General features: G+C 35.8%; 1 protein-coding gene across 1 annotated transcript; it reads left to right on the forward strand.

Annotated features, from left to right (window-relative positions):
• Nucleotides 1–4,810: 4,810 nt before the first annotated feature.
• Nucleotides 4,811–5,923, forward strand: LOC126790399 (transcription factor bHLH148-like). The gene has a single exon (XM_050516615.1). It carries the CDS (start codon nt 4,975–4,977, stop codon nt 5,638–5,640), a length of 666 nt encoding a protein of 221 aa, XP_050372572.1. The 5' UTR covers nt 4,811–4,974; the 3' UTR covers nt 5,641–5,923.
• Nucleotides 5,924–20,618: the final 14,695 nt, after the last annotated feature.

The following is a 20,618-nucleotide window of genomic DNA, read 5'->3' on the forward strand; positions in this document are numbered from 1 at the left end:
TGCCGCTTCCGGCCACCGGCGACGCGCAACGACGGAGCGGAAGGTGCCGGCCATGCTCTCCTCTCCCGGCACTCTTGTATGTGCCGGCCGTAATCTGCAAATTTCTCAGTAAACTTGAATTTTCTAGAAATTTGCAGATTCCGGCCGCCATGGGTCGGCAATGAAGCTCTGGCCAGCACAGACAAGAGTGCCTCAGGGGAACACGGCCGGCACCTTCCGCGGCGTCGTTACGCGTCGCTGGTGGCCAGAAGCGGCGACGTCCGCTCTCAATCCTCTCCGCTTATATATTGTTGGCAGAAAACTAGTACCAGATAACCAGCACCCTATCTACTGTACATGCTTGAACTAATGTGATCATAGGATTTTGTTACTTGAAATCCTAGTGTCATTTGTATTATCAGGACATCATAAACAGTATGCCTTGGGTCTACAGATAGAGGTAACATGTCGATGGGCGCATACTAGATTGTGCAGGGCAACAAAAATCTGGGCATTTGACATATAATTCTTGTTCAGGAACCTTTTTTTTTTGTGAGTTTATACATCTCAGTTACATATCTAGGTCATGTACATAACATTCTTAGTATATGGAACTCACATTTGTTCTACTTAAAGGTTAATACAGTTTTCGTCTACACTTGAGCAATGTTTGCTGATATGTTGTGCATTAAATAGGTTGATGCCCCAACAGATTCATGCTTACTCAAATAGTTTTTTTTTCCAAGTAATATGACTCCTGAAGTCTCAATATGATCATCTGGTTTTCCATGTTCAGTTTTTGACCGTGTTTGGCAACTCATCGTCCATCTGAGCACCATTTTTCCGGCTGAGGCCATGTCAAATGTTTTATAGGTAATTACATTAGGGTGGTGGATTGGTAAAGGTGTGTACACAGTATGTAACGCGTATACCACCTGCCTTCATATGTCCCTAATCAATTTAATTATTTGAATCCGATCAATGATTTAAGATGATTGATGCTGTTTGGTTTCCAGGAACAGCTAGGTGCCCCGTATATGAAATTCCACTATACAACCATATGATGGATTATCTTCATAAGCAAACTAATAATTGTGTCTATTGAAGTCGTACTATATGGATAATACTTCATCTAAATTATATTAAAAGATTATTGGTACTGCAAATACTATTTTTAAGAGCATCCATGTTTATCTACCAACTACTGTGCCCAATCGGTGTTATCCTTATATCTGTATTATTAAGTGGCTTGACTTTTTCTTTTTTACTCTATTGGTACATTTTGGCAAAGTTCTTAGTAGGAAGATATTGAAATCAGTTGGACAACTAGAAAACCTCAAAAGGGTCTTCATTATACATAGAATCCCTGCTGGGTTGGTGGAACACAAAGTTTCACGGTTTGAACGACGAACTATCGATGTTGAACCTGACTAAAGGTCTGGGATTGCTTCTGTAGAAATGTTATTTCTTCATCTTAAGAACTGTGTTAGGAGTTAGGACAAAGACTTTTGATGGTAGGATGAATTTCTAATTAAAAAAAATAGTAAACCTAGTCAAAGTTAAGGGTCAAAGAGTTGTTTTAATTAACTGCATAAAATATCCTAGAGAAAACTTCTTTGTAGACTACTTGAAGGGAGGTGAATGTTTAGAGACAACTACAAGTTGGTTTTTCAATGGATCACAGCCTTCTTAGTGATTAAGACATCAAGTATATCCTTAGAGTTAACCTATTCTCAATGACAGCAAGGCCGAGTTGCTCATTTTATAATCGATTACCAGATACAATCTGATAAAAATTCACTGAGGAGAAATTTGCTGGAGTATGAATAGCTAAAAATTGCATTTAACCATTAATAAAATCGGTGTCGGTAAAGCATAGCTAGAAAATTGCTGTTTGAACCAGAGTTGCCAATCAAATTTGGCCGACTGGTAATTTTGAAATCAGTTTAAGGAGATAAGATACCGAAAAGTGAATGACTTGCAAGGTGGTTTAGTTCTTAAAAACACTTTTATTACAGACATAGCAAAGGGAGAGCTAGCTGTACTTAAAAGCAAAGATTTAAGTGATTCTTCCCTACCAGAAATAAGAGTTGGTTACCCTTTATTGTAGTGATTGGCATAATCAAAGAAAACTGAGGCATGGATGAAGATTCTAAGGTCAATGATTGGTTGTGTTCTTCAATCTTCCCATAAAACTTTATGATTAAGGCAAAACCCCTAGTTTAATCATCTACCTACTAAGGCATATCTTAGTGTCCCAGCATAGAAATCATTAGATTGTCTTTGTTTCCTTAGCATCAGATGGAGGACTAAATTATCCTCTAAAACGGTATACACCAACACTTAATACACTCTTTGGGAAGATCAATAGTGATTGTTTCCGATTCTTGGTCTAGTAAATACAGGACCCAAGGTGAATTGTGTTGTTTTGCTGTCACTGATGAGTGCTTTTACAAAGTTGTTTTCTGTTCACGTATGGTAAGATACAGGCTTATTTGCAGAATTTTGGACAATTCAATTAGATAAATCAGCTCATTTCAACTGTGCGAAATCACCTGAACTGTGAAGATGCATGTATCGCAGAAGTTTCACTTGGAAAATAAATTCTTAGTTTCACGCATACTGCAGTATCGCTATGGGATATCTAAAAGGGATAGGTTGTGATAAGCTACTGAGATATTTGAGGCCATATCCCACACTAGAGCCACCGGTGAGGACATCATTCTGAATTATTGATCTAACTCCCCATATTAGCAATCATCTGCATTCAACCTTCTTCACCATCCACAACTTTACCTTCTCCATTCATCCTACGCACAATGCATACATCTGCTTGCTTTAATTTTCTGGAGGCTTTTGAATGTTCCTCCCACTTTATGCTGCTCATTTGTTTGATTGTGTCTGTTTCAGGGGAGGCAATCTTCCTGGTGCATCATAATGCCCTTGTGGTGCTTCTGGTCTTTCGAAATATATCTATATATATATATATTTACATATCTATATATATTAAGGTTCCTCAGTACAATGCCCCCTAAAAAAAGTGTTTGGATGTACACATGCCACCATGATTTTGGTGAGCAATGCGGATTAGGTTCATGATTTTATAAAACTTTAGACCTAAATAAACTATCCCAAAGCATAGATCAATATGGAGCATCTGGACCTTTTATCCCAATGTCAGGTTGTCAGCACTATTTTTCCCGTTCTTTTCTTTATCAATGGTTTGAACCGAATAATTATTCACATTCGAAGTTGTCACTGTTAGTTTCTCTGATTTTGCACAACCGTTTCTAATTGTCATCTTGCTGATTCATACTGTCAGTTTGATATACATTTTCCTCAGCAGTTTTACAGCTAATTCTCGCTAACGCTTAACTCGCATTTTGAGTCTTGTTGCAGGAGTTTCGCCTCCGAGTTCCTCTCAACGTTTCTAGTTATTTTGTATTCTATCAAGCATCTCCCTTTTTTACAAGGTTGATATGTTTGTTAGCTCGATATACATTGTTGGATCGATGAATGACATTCGCTCGCATTCGGTTATTATAGTATCAGTGGCAATTGTGATGTGTTTAGAGGATCAAGTACGCTGGAAATGGGGATTTGAGGAAGGGGAAATATCTTCTATCTCATAGATTAAGGGAGCAGGCGGAGAAGGGACCCCGTCGGGGGAGGAAAATGTGGAGGGAGGTGGATCATAACTGGCCACAACCTTAAGAGAGAAGGGGAGGAGAAGACTCCAAAAAAAAACGCAACAAAATAGAAAACAAAGAGAGGGGATAGGAAAAGTGGCAGAGAAACAACCCACATTGCACATGCAATTTTGTTTAGTTTATCATTTCTCTCTTATGGATCTGCACGGAATGAAAACAAATATTTGTGTTGGGGACCCTTTTGCCCTCTGCTCTGGTAGTGGAAGCCACACCACCACACATCCCTCCAATTATCCCAATCACATGGTAGTGGTTATTTTTCCCTATTGATCTTAGTTCATTTTTCAATCTTTGCCCCAATAATCTTAATTTTTATCTTCTCAACTTAGATTTGTTGACGCTAAAATGATGCTAAATGATCGTACTCGTATAATTCTTCAAGAAAACTCTTAGGCATGTGAAAGTTCAAAGGTTGCATCACTTCACGTGATAATCTTCTGACATGTCAATTCAGGTTTTCAACTATACTTAATTTTACATTTCTTACCCATTGCACTGAATTTACTTATCCAATTAATATATATTACATGGTGTCTAATTGGAAATGGAATTGTCCCAACTTAAGTGTTGTTTGACGAAAGTGAACAAAATCGTATCAATTTCTAGAAGATTATTTATTAGACAAGTGATATTTTGACAATATTTAGAATTTCAGTTATACACGCAGTGTGTTACGATTAGTTGTTCGATCGATTTTATTTAATAATCTAAAATTCACGGCACAAATGCCAACAGCTGTGATAATCGGATCAGAAAATACTTGGCAAACAATCTCTTTTCTTTTCACAAGTAACATTTCTTACCACTTCATCTTTAGGTAAAAAAAAAGTGTGGTAAATTTGGAATTGTTCTTTAACAATTTCCAACATAAGAAAAAAATAGTGAGGTGGATTTGAAGGAAATGACGCTTGCTGTGTTTGGTTCCTTTATAAGTCCCCTTCCCACCGTTTCTCCCATCTTCCTTATTATTACTCCCCACTCCATCTCCACCTCCCTCCACCATCCTCCGTTCCGTTCTCTCTCTCTCTCTCTCTCTCTCTCTCTCTCTCTCTCTCTCTCTCTCTCTCTCTCTCTCTCTCTCTCTCTCTCTCTCTCTCTCTCTCTCGCTGATTGATTTGATCTGATTTGATTCCCCCAGCCCTTATAATCCAATCCCAATCCCAATCCCAATCCTATCCCAAAATACCATGCCCTTTTTTTCTTGACAACACTTCGTACCAGATAGAGCGAAGAGCGACAGTGATCTAGATCCTACAGGAATCGGAATAATAATAATAATAATCCGATGGCATCAACTCTGATCTCGAATCCCGTAGCCACCTCCGATCGTCCCCGCGACTCTTCTAGAATACAACAACGCAACAAGAAGAAGAAGAAGCTCCAACCCAAACACGAGCAACCCCACCACCTCCAACCTCTGCCCTCCCACGCCAAGTGGAAATCCCCAGCCCAGCAGCATCTCTACTCCTCCAAGTTGCTCCAGGCCCTCCACCACGTCGACCCCACCACCTCTTCTTCCTCCACCTGTCCTCCTCCTCCCCCCCGCGGTCGCGCCGTCCGCGAGGCTGCCGACCGCGTCCTGGCCGCCGCCGCCAAGGGGAGGACCCGCTGGAGCCGCGCCATTCTCACCAACCGCCTCAAGATCAAGTTCCGCCAGCACCGGAAGCAGAGCGCCGCCGCCGCCTCGGCTGCCGGTGTCGGAAGATTGAAGAAGCAGAAGTTTAGCGTTTTACGGCTGAAGGGGAAGGGATTGCCGGCTGTGCAGAGGAAGGTGCGGGTGCTCGGCCGGTTGGTTCCCGGCTGCCGGAAGCAGCCGCTGCCGGTGATTCTGGAGGAGGCGACAGATTATATTGCGGCCTTGGAGATGCAGGTCCGGGCTATGAGCCGGCTGACGCAGCTGCTTTCCGTCTCCGGCGCCGGCGGATCAAGTTCTTCGCCGCCGCCGAGTTGATTGGACGCAGCCATTCGCAAGTTGCCATGTGTCATTTTATTTTTCTCTCTTCCAGTGCAAGTAATGATCATCATCGTCATCATGAATCATGAAGCATGGTCTCTGTTAAATAGCAGTGTCGATCTTTAGCTTAAGAAAAAGCTTTTCTTTTTTCTTTTCTTCAAGTAATTCTATTCCACCATCATCACCCACCCAAGTTTGGAAAAGAAACAAAATTTTAATAGAATAACTTTGAACTGCTGGATTAGAATTTGAAGAAAGATGGATTCTTCTCCTTCTTCTTGTTTGTGATGTTGAAGTGTGTGGTTGTTTTCATCTTGTTGCCTCTTAATCTTAGTTAGACGCCAAATTGGGTTTGGCATATTTGGGGTAGTTTTTTGTCCTCTAACCTCCAAAAGAATAGGATTCATAATACTAATGTTCCTAGGAATGGAGTACTTTAGTAACAAAGTCTAGGTATTGCTAAAATCCATCGGGCTAGTTTTGTTTTTGTTTAGAACAAGAGAAGGGATAGAGTCGAATTTTTGTCACCGTATAATAATCTGAAATCCGATAGTATCCGACGCTCCGGAGCATGTTAACTGTTTGCTAATATTTGGATTAGTTCACTAAGCCTTACTCTCGTTTGAAGTCTTTAACCATTTGCGAGGTTAACACTGTGTAAGAGTGACAAGACCCATTCAGTGTGGTGGGGAGGCCAAACATGAAGAGCAATGTTTACATAAGATAGAATGAGAATGTAGGAAACTGTAAGCGAAGGGGTAGAATGAGAATTTGGTCATATATGATGATATGAATGAGCAAAAAGCTCAGAGAGTGTAGAGGAAGGAGGGCCAGGGATACTGTAATAAAGGACCCAAAGTTTATGAAAGCGCCAATACACGTAAGATTTAGGGGTACAGAACATATCATGTGGGATGTCGTCCCCACTTAGAAGCAAAAGCACAATGACAGCACTCTCTGATTTTGGGTGATTATCTCTGCCCCATTTCATGCTCACCTTCCCGGACTGTTAGACCGGCCCGGCCGGGCATGCACAAAGAGAGAGACGGAAATAATCATTCAAGTTCAAAGATGGTGCTATATAATATTGTTACTGTCACTCTCTCTCGATCACACGGGTGCCTGTGTTTCATCGCTATCACTGGGATTGAATGAAGAAGAAGAAGAAGGGTTTGATTGGGGATAATGATCAATAGTGACGGACCACAGTTACGATAATTTCATTTCCACACAAGTTGGTTTTGGTGGGAGTTTTTTGGATAATATGTCACTGTATTTGAGGGGTTTTAGAAAGGGGAAGCTGGAAATGTGGAGAGATATGCACATGGTGGCATTGATTTCAAACCAAGGGAGGGATCGGAGAGGAGGGAATAGAGACAACCAGACACTCAGCACATGCAACCCATGTGGTTCTATTTAAGCCCTCTAGGCTCTAGCTATTCTCCTCTCCTTGCTAGTCTCTATCCTTTTTATCATTTTCGCTTTGGTAGCTGCTCTTCAATTTCTTGCAACAGAAACTTGGCATTGGCAGATCTAGATGATAATGTGTGTCCTTGCTACCAACATGGGATATTTAATGAGGGTCTAGGATCTCTGAGGAAATTGCTTTCAACTCCCTCGTCACCTAATAATTCATTTAGATCGAGTCAGTTTACTTGCAGCGAAATCAGTTATGCGTTGTTTGATTATCAGAGTTTGTTTTCAAAAATGATAAAACGGCGGAATTGCATACTATGATAGTGAAGATGAATTCTTCTCCTTTTTATTCTTCCACTATATATTGCTTTTCAGTTGGTTGAAGGTGTGGTTCTTTTGTTAGTGGTGCCGCGTAGGATTTCCATCATTTATTTTGTGACCATTCTTTCAAAAAACAAATTTGTTTTTTACTTTATGATCATGTGCTTTAGGACAGTCATATTTTAGAAGGTGTCCCCAAGTTTTAGTGTCCAACTCTTCTAAATATCTATGAAATGCACTTAGTATAATCTTTCTATGATTGCTAATCTTCATGGATTATAATAGGGGCATTTAGACATACACCAAAAAATATAAACCTATTTCATATTACACACATCTTAAACTTACATTCAACATATTTATTACGATATCTCTTTTTTGAAAAATAAAATATTTTGGTTCTAAATAAGATAACCTTATTTTGCTAGTATTTACTAAATGTGACACTCTTAATATGTCTTTGTTTCAAAATCCAACCATGATTGAGTTAACTAAATTCAATATTTGATCATTGATTGTGTTAAGAATTAGGATCTCTCCCAACATGGCTTATAGAGTATATCGATAGAAAAGTAAACAAATCATAAGACAAGCAACAAGAGAACACCAAGATTAACGAGGTTCGACACAAACATATGTTTACATCCTTCAAGAGATACCATGTTCTTTACTATGAGAAATATAACAGTACAAGCTACATTTGAGCTAAATCTCGTAACCCAAAACCCATAACTTATGTACATCCACACTCATAGAATTTCCCAAGAACACACCCTCACTCAAGAGCTATCATTACCCTTCACATCTCTACTCCCTTACATAAGAGAAATACACTCCCTTGTCAATGACTACATCCACCTTACCGTGTTAGCCACGCCCTGATGATCACATCCACGAACTAAGTCATGACAGCTACACCTTGGTTTACTACATGTCTCATATACATAGGCATAAAAAAACCAAAACCTTTTCATACTAGAAAAGAACCTACTCCTGAAAGAAATAAACTTTGACATAAACCATATCCAATTTGGAAGAGTAACCAAGTTCAACTATGACTTACTTTCCTAATCAAATTCGCATCATATCCTAACAGATTGTAGCATCAAATATCGATTTCATTATCATCCGTGATCAAAGCAACATAATTAAATACATGGGGATTCAGAGATTATATAATCTCCTCACATGAAACCTTGATATAAGAGGTTTCCCAATTTTAGTTTTCCACCATTATTCATGATATTAGTTGGTTAGTTTTTGTAATATGAATGGATTGCTCGATTTCACAAGCTTCTATGGCGTTGGTTTGTCAACTACTTTTATTTTCTCTTATTCCGGTATGTTTTTCTTTAGACCTGTTTGGTAGGTATTGAGCTTTTAATTGTATGAGTTGTCTATGTTTGTAGTGTTTGTTGTTGTGTAATTCCAGTACCAAAGGTATGACTCCCATTCGAATTCTATCGAATATGTATATGTGATTTTTTGTTGAGTTGAATATGTTAGTGAGGTGTATTCTACTTGTAATTCGGGTTGTTGTACCTATGTGATAGGCAAAGATACCTGGAAGGCAAGTGATTTTGAGGGGTATTTGTTTGATTATTTTTCTTTTATGTGGAATATGCAACTTTTATTCAGTAGGTTAAATTTTTGGAATGTGTAGATTAATTGTTCTTTGAAGATAGATAGGTTTGGTTTGTTAATTCTGCTCTATAGGTAGGATTTGCCTTTTTAGTTAAGAAATGTGGGTTTCATAGGTAGGATGTATTGTTGGGATGTATCACACTTAACTATAAATTACTTATGGGATAGGGTTGCTATTATAACAAATGAATATGGAGGGATTATACACCTATATCTTATATAGAATCTCAAAATAAAACAAAAAAATCACAACCTACTAATGGTCAACGGTTGAATATATAGAAATAAAAAATATATATAAGAGTGATCTCTAACATACACTGGAAAAATAAAAATTAGACAACCACGACAAATAAATATGTATTTTTGAAGTGGAAATAATATAATTCCATATTGTATGATTAAATAGTCTTAAAGTGGTAAAAAGTAAGAGCCAAATTGACAACTTTGAAGGCATTCAAGTCAATTGCTTTGATTAATACCATTATGTATATAATATAATTTTACTTCTTCAATTGACAATTTCTTAACATAAAATTTGTCCAGATTTACCAATTAAATATTTTAATTTATAAGTACATTTATATTTAAAATTTTCATATGTTTATAGCTTAAAAAATTCTAATAGCTATATTTAGGGAGATATTTTCGATTTTTAGTTAAAAGGACAAAAAAGTAAGCTCAAACAAATAATTTGAATATGTTAATTATAAAAGAGAACCCAGTCAGGAATGTAGATATAAGTTTTAGGTATAGATTAAAAAAAAGGTGTGATTTTAACTTAAAAAGGACTTGAAAATGAATGTATCTCTAATTTTCTCATTATTATGAGCAAAGTGGTAATCAACTCAAACTAAGGGCACCAAGTTAACTTGGCCCCATCTATACTACTATATAAAGTGGGCACTTAAGAAAATCAAAAAATTTTTTTTGTCCAAAATACTATTTTTACCAAACATAATTACATAAAAGGATTATGTTAAAAAAAATCAAAATAGATAAGTCTTCAAAAAAGAAAATAAAATATAGACAAAATTGTTAAAATACACCATAAATTTAGCTGAAATTGTCAATTTGCACCATGAACTTGTATTTGAGTCAATTTACCTCCTAAACTTGGTAAAAATTGCTGATTTACACTCCATCCGTTAAATTTAACTGTTTATATCTAATTTTGCGTCACATGACATGCACATGAGGAGTAATGTTATCATTTTCTATTAATATTTTTCTTAAAAACAAATAAAAATATTTTCTAAAAGGAGGATTATTTTTTAATCAAATTATTTATTTACATCTTTTTTCTATATACTTAACCATACTTTAAATTATATGTTCAACATACCCAGCCATTCAAATATATAGTGTTGTGTGTATATATATATATATATATATATATATATTTATATGTACACATTTATTTTTAATTTTCTATTAATTAATTTGAAGTGTATTCTTGATTCTTAAAAGTCCATCATTTTATGTAATTCGGTTTCTTATGAAGGATAGTTTTGGTAAAACACATTAGTAAAACATTTGTATTTTACATAATTGTCATTTTGTCTGTGTGAGGATAAAGTTAGAGAATGGTAAAATTAGTAGTTCATAGTGAAGCTTTTAGGTGCTGCCTTTATAGTAGTTTATATATAAATCAATAACATATTTTGAAAAAAAATAAAAAAAAATATTTATAATGACAATACAGCCCCTCAAATGCATGACATGTAACTTAAAATTGGATGAAAAACATTAAAATTAACGGATATGGTGCAAATCGGCAATTTTTATCAAGTTTAGGAGGTAAATTGACTTAAATGCAAGTTCGGGGTGCAAACTGATAATTATGTCCAAATTTGGGGTGCATATTGACATTTTTACCTAAAATATATAACAACAAATAAAATCTACTTTATTTTTATTTTTACACAATAACTCGTGCGATAAATAAACACGTGCATATCACGGAAACGAGTCTAGTTTATATAATAGGTACAAATGTAGGGTGTGCTTGAACCAAGAGAACAAAATATCACATACTACAATTGTCAATAGCATCACATAATGAATTTTCAGGAGGGAGCAAATGGACAATACATTTTCAGATTTTTCAAAAATCTGAAAAGTTATCTAGATTTATAATATTTATGAAAAAATTAGTATAGTACTGAGTTTAAAAAGTGGATTGAGCTTATGTTTGAAGATTACCCACAAACATGGTGTTTTGAGAGCTAAGGAAACATTCCGATCCAAACCCGACATTCAACAGCAAACTGCCTTTGCTAACAAGCTTAAAGGTATTCACACCACCCACCATACTGAAAGATTATTATGTTTCTTGAATGCATCATATCAATTGATCAAATCTGCCTCAATTGTAATTATGATAATGAAACACAAGTAATGAAGATTGAATATGAGACATTTCATGTTTGCAGCATACTCAACATAACTTTTTTTATATAATTAATAAAAGATTAGGCTAATATCTCGAAGATAGACAATATAGAAGTCAAGTCTCACCCTCAGAGCAGAAGGTGAATTAGGATCCACCGCACTCTGGGAGCCCAACCCCGTTTCCCTTCTTTAAATTTCAACTCAACAGTACGTACGAAGTATACAACATCGTGTAATATATAATTAACACTTTTACAATATATCTATTAATCTACTCGTGCAGTTCAATTATCCCATCATAAGACGTGATATGTAACATAATAAAAACTACATTGATAGATGCAGCCTAAAAAATGTGGAATAATAATCATAGTTTGAAATGAACGTACTGCACTACGTACAAGCTAGTTAAATTTGGAGGCAACAAACTAATTTCAGTCCACTTCAACATTTATATGAACCAAAAATTCATGTTCAATCAATTACTTTATTGGTGCAAATTAACTCCATATAATGCAATCATGAATTAATTTATTGATGGAAGTGTCGGGTCAACAAAGCATCCTATCATTAGTCGCCAGCATGTGGTTTCAACGCAGAATTGCTTTTGATCAGCTTCAACTTAACATCAGAAGTGTTCATCGACAAAACTTAACATCAGGTGTGTGCTACCCAAGCATATTATGTTTCATCTTTATACAGATAATGACTGCACTTAACCACTTAGCACCCTATAGTAATTAGTAATTTGGAATCGATTTTGCTCACCCCCAGCCCCTGGGGGGTCATATTACCAACTCAATGAATGATGCCATTTATGGTAACCAAAACCAAAGAGTAACTATAGTTAAACTTCAATAAAAAACTATTTATTTAATACTTCTTTCATTCCCTGTCTTCTCACCCCCACCCCACCGCACTCCAACAATACACCGATTAATCTCTCTCATCTCCCAAAATTTTGTTTTACATTCACTTTCTTTTTCTCAAGACCATCTAGATACAGTTCAAAGCAGCTATGCTAGTATTCAAATCAAATTAAGTATAATTGACAAGTATCATAGAAATTTAATCTCTAATTTATTATTTATTCTCTCATATTCATAGACACTCACCTAACTTATACAGGTAAATGATCTATAGTCTATGCTCATCATTTCCTAAACTAATCAAATCATTTATATATATATATATATATAATTTGATCTATGAGAATATTCTAAGTCAAATAATATATATTCAAAGCAGCTGTGGTAGTATTCAAATCAAATTAAATCAAGTATAATTGACAAGCATCATATAAATTTAATCCCTAATCTATAATTTATTCTCTCATATCCATATTCATAAACACTCACATAACTTATATAGGTAAATGATCTATAGTCTATGCCCAAATATTTTCTTAAACTAATTATAGACTATAAGTTATGTGAGTGTCCATAAATATGAAGATGAGAAAATAAATTGTAAATTAAGAATTAAATTTATATAATGCTTGTTAATTATACTTAATTTAATTTGATTTGAATACTACCACAATTGCTTTAAATTATATATGGCGGTCTTGAGAAGAAGAAGAAGGTGAATGTAAAACAAAGTTTTGGGAGATATGAGAGATGGGTAAATTCCTCCTATAGTACCTGATGTTTGGCTACTTAGACAATTTGATACATGATGTATGAAAGTGGACAATTTGGTACCTAAAGTTCTCAAATTTAGGCCATTTTGGTACTTATGTCAATTTTGACCATATTTTCAGGGTTACTTCCGTCATTCTATCTCTATTTTACTTCATTTTTTCATAATACCTCCAAATTGTCTCTAAATTATCACTAAAAATTTGATAACTCATCCACTTAGTATCTGTGATGATTTACGTATATAAGTTTTCATAATGTAGCTATCAATCTAAATTAATTTTAATTATAAGTAATTAAAAAATATTTTAAAAAAAAATTACAATTGCATAAAGGAAATTTATTTCCTTTGCATAAAATAATTAGGATACAATAAGTATATTAAGAAAAAAAATTATTTTCAATATATGGGAAGTAGATGCTGAGTGGAGTAGATATATCAATTTAATTATCTCCAAAGAGAGGCAGTTATAGGAAAAAATGAAGAAAAATGTGAATTTAATTAGTTTAGGGCCAGAATGACGAAAATAACTCTAAAAATATGATCAAAATTGATAGAGGTACCAAAATTGCTTACAAATGAGAACTTCAGGTACCAAATTGTCCGTTTTCATACATCAGGTACCAAATTGTCCGAGTAGCCATACTACTTAAGTATCATATGAGGAATTAACTCATGAGAGATTGATAGGTATGGGTGTATAGTTGTAGAATCTAGCTAGGGGCGTATTGTTGCAGTGCCGTGGGGTGAGGCTGAGAAAGACATGGAATGAGAGAAGAAGGAAACAAATAGTTTTTTTTTTAAACTATAGTTACTCCTTGGTTTTGGTTACCATACGTGGCAGCTATTCATTGAGTTGGTACTATGACCCCTAGGGGCTGGGTGAGCAAATTCGATTCCTAGTAATTTGCCTTACGAACACAAAAGCAAAGATTAATCGGTATGGCACTTTAATCAGTGACCACTATAAGGTATTTTGCATAAAGAAACATATTGTAATTTTATAAAAGATAATGAGTTACTTATATACGTACATTCACCTTGCGCCTGTATATTGAGTTATTATCAATGAGTTGCATGCGAATCTACATGATATTACTTGATAATTATACGTACGTGAGTTTAATTATTACTAAATCCTAATTAAACTCTAAATTCTAATACTACAACTATGCTCGCATCTCTTACATCGTATTAATACAAAACATAAACCTTGTCTTGACTTCGAATATACTATGTTTCTTGTAATGCAAGATGGCAAAGAATCTAAAACATTGTGGAACGCATGAGAGGAAAATCATTAGTTGCATGTTACCGTTCAAGGCATAGTCCAACACCATAGATCGATCTGATATTTTGTTACACAAATATATCACACCTTTACTTGTTGACGATGTAAGCATGCAACCAACCTAGCTTCCCCATCGAAACCCTTTCTATGTATATTTCCATCATATTGTATATATTATATATCATATGCTTTATTCATCCATATAGGTGGACTGTTCGTCATGTGAGTACAACAAAAGCCAGAATAAAAAGAAAAGGACATGCATTTGAAAATGGTATTAGTTTCGTAATGTAGTTTGCTTCTAAAGCTATTAGACCACATGGAGGGGCCGTGGCCTTTGTCCATTAAACCAATAAATTTTAAAGTGAAGAAAAGAGCAAAAGAAAAGGTAGGTAGTCTCTCATCGTGTTTAGATCGCTATGGATAGCCCCATATGCTCACCACTATTAGGGTTTTGAGAGAGAGAGAGAGAGAGAGAGAAAAGCAGCTAGATTTCATATATGATCCAACAAAATGTTTTAGTGCAGCACAGTAAGGTTGTCTTCTTCAAACGCAGACGAGCTCTGCTATAATTTGAAGGAAAAATTACGGTTTCCGAGTTCATAACAAAAATAGTCTCTCCCATATTGGACATGCAATACGATTAATCATGAATCCAGTTGTATAATCATGGATTCCCTTATCCATGTTAATATATTCGAGCTAGCTAGGTAGTTAGGGTGTTGGAATCGGGTGCGGATTGATGTAAAAGAAGAACTAAAATCTTCTGGCTATATAGCCTTTTTTGACGTGAATGAGTAGTTTATTACTAAATTTAAGTTTTTTTTAAGGAGGTAGATAGTGCTAAAATCATAGAAATATCAGAAATAGTGACTGCAATTATTATATATCGAGGGAAATTTCAAAGCTAGCTATGGCTTGTAGGTTTGTCTTTTATGCCACGACATATATTGAACAGATCGAACATAAGTACGTGGAAGAGCAGCCGAGCAGGTGTATTTCCCTATAGCTTCTATGCCAAATTAATTATCTTCGTGAAGAAGATTATACAAGTCTCTCCTGCTCTCCTTTTGATTACCAATTTGTTTTTCAATTATTATCTCGATCTCAACTTCTTGATGAAGAGAAAGGGTACGTAATTTTTACTGGATCTGATTTCTCAGAATCTCATATAACCGAACACATATAGGGCTGAGTTCGGTACATTACCAATTCATTTTTGTCATTATCATTTACCAACTAATTGTAATTAGTACTAAGAAAATTTGTACTATTACTGACCACTTAAGCTTTTGTACAAAGTTTTTAGTATACCGATATTTTCAGTTGGTAATAGGCTTCTACCAAGATATGATATAGGCCTAATTAAGTTTAAGGCCCAGACCAATTTCTTTGCTGACAAAAGAAAGTTAAACAAACTTCATAGTTCATAGTTGAATTTTGGACAGAGCTATTTAATATAACAATATCCCTCAAATGCTAATGCGATTACATAGTATTGTCCAACACTCCAACATCATAACATGAACAAATTAACAAATTCAAGGACTGATACAAAATAGCAACATTGATGACTTCAATCTCCTCTTGTGTTAGACATTGATTTGGACTGAACTGGAGCTTTAGACATTGGTTTTCTAAATATATATACTGATCACATCAGCTGGTGTCGATCAACCATATTTCGAACTGGAGTTGTCGATCGCCGAAGTGTCTACTAATGTATCATAACCTTTATATTATGTTTATAATAAAACCATCGCATTATGAAGTGACTATATGAAGGAAACTTTTCGGAATCGATCGATACCATCCAATGTGAACAGTATATATATTTAGTGACAATTTTTAAATTTCATTTGATTCGGACCTCGTTTGATCGTCAGAATTTTCAGTAAAGCAAAAACACCACTAATGTGCCCTAAGGGATGACTCATTACCAAGATACGAATGTCGAAAGCTGTTTACATATTTAAAATCACCTAATTTCTAATTTTTGTCACCAATCGTGCTGGTCGCAACAAGGAAACTCATTTAGCAAAGTCCCGGTCAATGAGATTTTATTATGTCAAAACGCCTCTTTTTTGGTTAACCGTAGGTACATATGGTCAAACTATGTTCAAAATGGACAAAATTTTTACAGGGTCCCCAAATACATATATCAATCACATCTATCGGTATCGATCGACAATATTTCAAAATTAGAATTTATTTGTGATTTTTTAAAGAATATTTTCTAATAATTCTTTTATTATTTCAAACCCTTAAATAAAAGTATTATGTTTTTTTTTCTAATACAAGCCCGCAAGGCCGTTGACGAGCCTTAATTTGAGATATATCAACGACTAAGATCAATATATGTAATAATAAATTTAAAAATAAATAATTAAAAATTAAAAACTGTAATACTAACTTTCACCACAACCATTACCATTACCGTCCCAACTTAGAGAAATCGGTTCAGTACTACCGTACCGAAATTTCAATAACCGAAATACTTGATAACTAATTTATTTAGTTCGGTTAATAAAGCTTAGTTCGGTTTTATTTGGTTCATTTTTCCACCCCTAAACACATGCACACAAGAGCTGAGAGATGAAGTTATAAGCCATCACATGTAGCCATTTCTGGATCTAGCTGATTCTAAATCTGATGGAGAAGTGTCTGTATCATGTCGGTGTTAACTCCTCGTTATCCAAAATGGCCGGCTGACCGGAGTGACCGGCTCTATTACCAGATTGTATTGTTGTTGCCCTAGAATAGTACAAGACTACAAGCACGGAGGAAACAAAAATCATGGTAAATATATCAGATAAGTTATTACTGGGGGATCAAGTAGGGGTTCCTGGCAGTACGTAGTTACGTACCACTCCATATATATATATATATATATATATATATATATATATATATATATATATTGTTCCAATCAGTCGCTGCCAATCAGTCGCTGCGGACTTTAATTTGGCAACCTTAATTGCTCATTAGTAACTTATTGAAGTAAAACGAATTAGCCAGCAGTCGACGAAGTTTAGAGCTCTGCAATATATAAGCGAGTAAACCCAGTATATAGGGTTGACGAACACCAGACAGCAGCAACGTTGCAATTGAGGAGTATTTATAGTTTATAGGGTGCATCCAAAGAGTAAGTACGTACTAAATTACTTTAATCCCAATCATTTTAGGCTTTTAGCCATCAATTCATCATTCGTACAATCATACGTATGTAATAAGCGTAAGGAGGAGCTGCAGCACGCTGTTCCTCCGGTGATCGAGAATGCATCACAACGACACATCCATCCTCAATTAGAAAAAGGATATATATATATATATATATATATATATATATATATATATTACGTACTTCAGCTGATGAGCAGCTAAAACGATCGATGTTACAGCTTACAACTAGCTAGAAGCTAGAAGCGTGCATAAACGCCGTCCCCAATATATTGTTACTGTACGGTTTCATTTCGAGTATAAATAGTTTGTTTGGAATTATCAAGATATGTAAAATGGTAAATTTATTCCTCATGTTGCACAATTTATGATCGTGGTCATATGCATGTATAGAGCCTGCATGGATATATATGTCGACGTCATGAGAGATTATCAGTAGCAGTGATGGTCTCGGATCTAAAGATAATCAATATTGTAGTGTGACTAGTGTCTGATGATTGATAAACAAATTGTTTATCTTATAGGTACAGGAAACAAAGTCGGTGTGGTTAGCCAAAGTTTACTTTAAGTTGGCCTCATAAATATAGACGTACGTACTGTAATATTGATTATTGACCTAAGGGATTACGCACAGTGACGAATTGAACTTAGAGTGATGCTGATGGCAAGACAGGCAAGTAACTGGCAACTTTGCTTCTTTGCTTATTCATTTTCTGGACTGGAATTCCATTTATAGTGAAAAAGGAAAACTGGAAAAGCAAACTAGTAATTGATCTAATTCATCTGCAGCCAAGCCAATTCAGTAGCAACTATGCCCGTCTAAAATACTGCTGAAGTTGGAAGTTGGCTGGAACACAACTATATGATATATGTATATGATGTTAGAAAGAGAAACTTGATGTTGGGCTTGTATTCCTTGTAACATCGATGATGAGAAAAGTATAATCATCTTCCACTGTTTGTAGATTGGGTAACTTTAAGTTTGTTGTCCACAAGGCATCTTCTTAAAGAACCGAAGCAAAGCCAATAATTATAGCATATTGCAGTGATTGCACCAGCTGAAAATCTGCAATATGATTGTGTATTGTTAAAACCACCCCTGAACGGGGTGATCTTCAGCTTAATTTGGAAACCCGACAGGCAGACAGACCGGCCCGGAAACCCTTCTACTTGCTCGGGTATTGCCATTGGCGCCACCCACGGTGGCTTCCATTCAGAGATGGATGCAGTGTACTAGCACACATTCCCACATCGAGGGAAAGGCCAGGGACATTCCCCAATGCACCTATAAATTAGATGCTGAAACTACCTAAAAGATGTAATGTATTCATGAGTCCTTAATACTCGAACTTATTCCGCACTGGATACTAACTTAAGTTCGAAGGGTCAAAGGTCAGCGCACCACTAACCCTTTATCTTTGACTTGTGTTGTGTGCAGGTCCCACTGAGCTGACACACTGGAATATAAAGCTACGAGAAGCTCGATCCCCCAGATTTAGCTCTTGTAACATTTAGCGCTAGAAAGAGGGTCATCGTCAGTAAGACTTCCAGGTTAACACAAAAAGTTGATTCCGAACAAACAAGAGAACCCATCGTCACCTCGCCAGTCCCCTCCCTGAGAGGCGGACACATCGCTTTCGCTAAGATTGTTCCCTGATCCTGAACACGGGGCCGGGTTATTCCCCGACTCCTAGACCACGGCTGGGGGGTCGTCCCAAGTACCTTTCACGGATCCCTAGGCCGCGCTAGAATTGACACTCCAAGACTATTGTAATACTCAAGATTTCTAATCTCGATTACCGACACATTAGGAATAATTAATTGATATTTAGCTTAAATGTCAAGTTTGTAGTTTAATACGTCGTTATTATACTACACGTTGCCATGAGCTTTGAAATGTCTTCGGAATATTTTTCCGACGCTCGGTTTTGTTTTTACGATTTTCTAAAAAATTGTATTTAATTTTAAAAAATGTTTTCTGAAAATTTTAAAATCGCTTTGGGTTTTAAATTTGGGCCTGGGAAAAAGCCCTAAACTCTTTCTCTTAAAAAAAAAACTTGACCTGGGCCCGAATTCTTTTCTTATTAACTTACCTCACCTTCTTCTCTTCTTCTTCTTCTTTTCTCAACAACACAGAGACCATTCGGTCTTTCTCTTCTCCTCGCGCCGCCTCAACGACAACGATTCGGCAACATGCAACCTCACCCTCTAGTTCTCCTCTCCTTCCTCTACAAAACTATGTATATGGATGACTACTCCTAGGTGTTTCTACCTCAAATCGAAACTGGAGGCAGTGATGTTCAAATCGGAGAATTCTGATGGAACTCAGAGCTACAACGAGCTTTTGTAGCTTCTATGGGTAAGTGGAAACCTCCTTTCAAAGACCCAGTCCAATTCTCCTTTTAATTTCGTTGATTTTGGGCTAATCCTCTTTTCTTCCTTTTCCTGTTCTTCATCGCCATGGCATCAGCGACGAGGTTCTCCTTCTGTTTAGCAATTTCATGGGTTCTGGCAAGCCATTTAACCTCATATTGGTAAGCCAACCTCAATTTCCTTTTTGATCATGTTCTTCCTTCAAATTCCATCGAATTGGGACGTAGCCCTCTCTTCCTTTCTCTATCCATTTCTACTTTGACGTCCACAACTCCTTAAGGATCGTCAAGGTAGCGAACACGTTCTTTTTCTTATGTATTTGTATAATTGGATGTGTTGTCTGTTGGAGAAGCTATTGTTTGTACTGCATGTTTGTTGGGTTGAGATCTGAGTTAGTTTTTGGAGGCCAGATTTGTGATCAGAGACAATGGGGTGAATTCCCCTGGTTTTACCTTTTTACTATAGTTATTTTCTGTTTTTACCATAAAGTGAAATTATTAAAATGCCCCTGGCAGAAAATAAAAAATTTACTATTTACTTTTAATGTTTTATCCTAAGTTACCTTTTTACCATTTATTAAATAATTTTAATGATTTTACTTTTTTAACCAAGGTAACTTAGTAAAATTATAATTTAAACTTGCAACAATTAAACGTAACTTTTAGTTATGACTAATGTTAGTTCCGATTCTCGTCTGGTTCGAGAATTATTTAAC

The sequence above is a fragment of the Argentina anserina genome, chromosome 4, assembly GCF_933775445.1.
Source record: "Argentina anserina chromosome 4, drPotAnse1.1, whole genome shotgun sequence".
Lineage (NCBI taxonomy): Eukaryota > Viridiplantae > Streptophyta > Magnoliopsida > Rosales > Rosaceae > Argentina > Argentina anserina.

Excerpts from the sequence above, each read along its gene's own strand:
- LOC126790399 (XM_050516615.1), top strand. The coding sequence starts at position 4,975 with ATGGCATCAACTCTGATCTCGAATCCCGTAGCCACCTCCGATCGTCCC.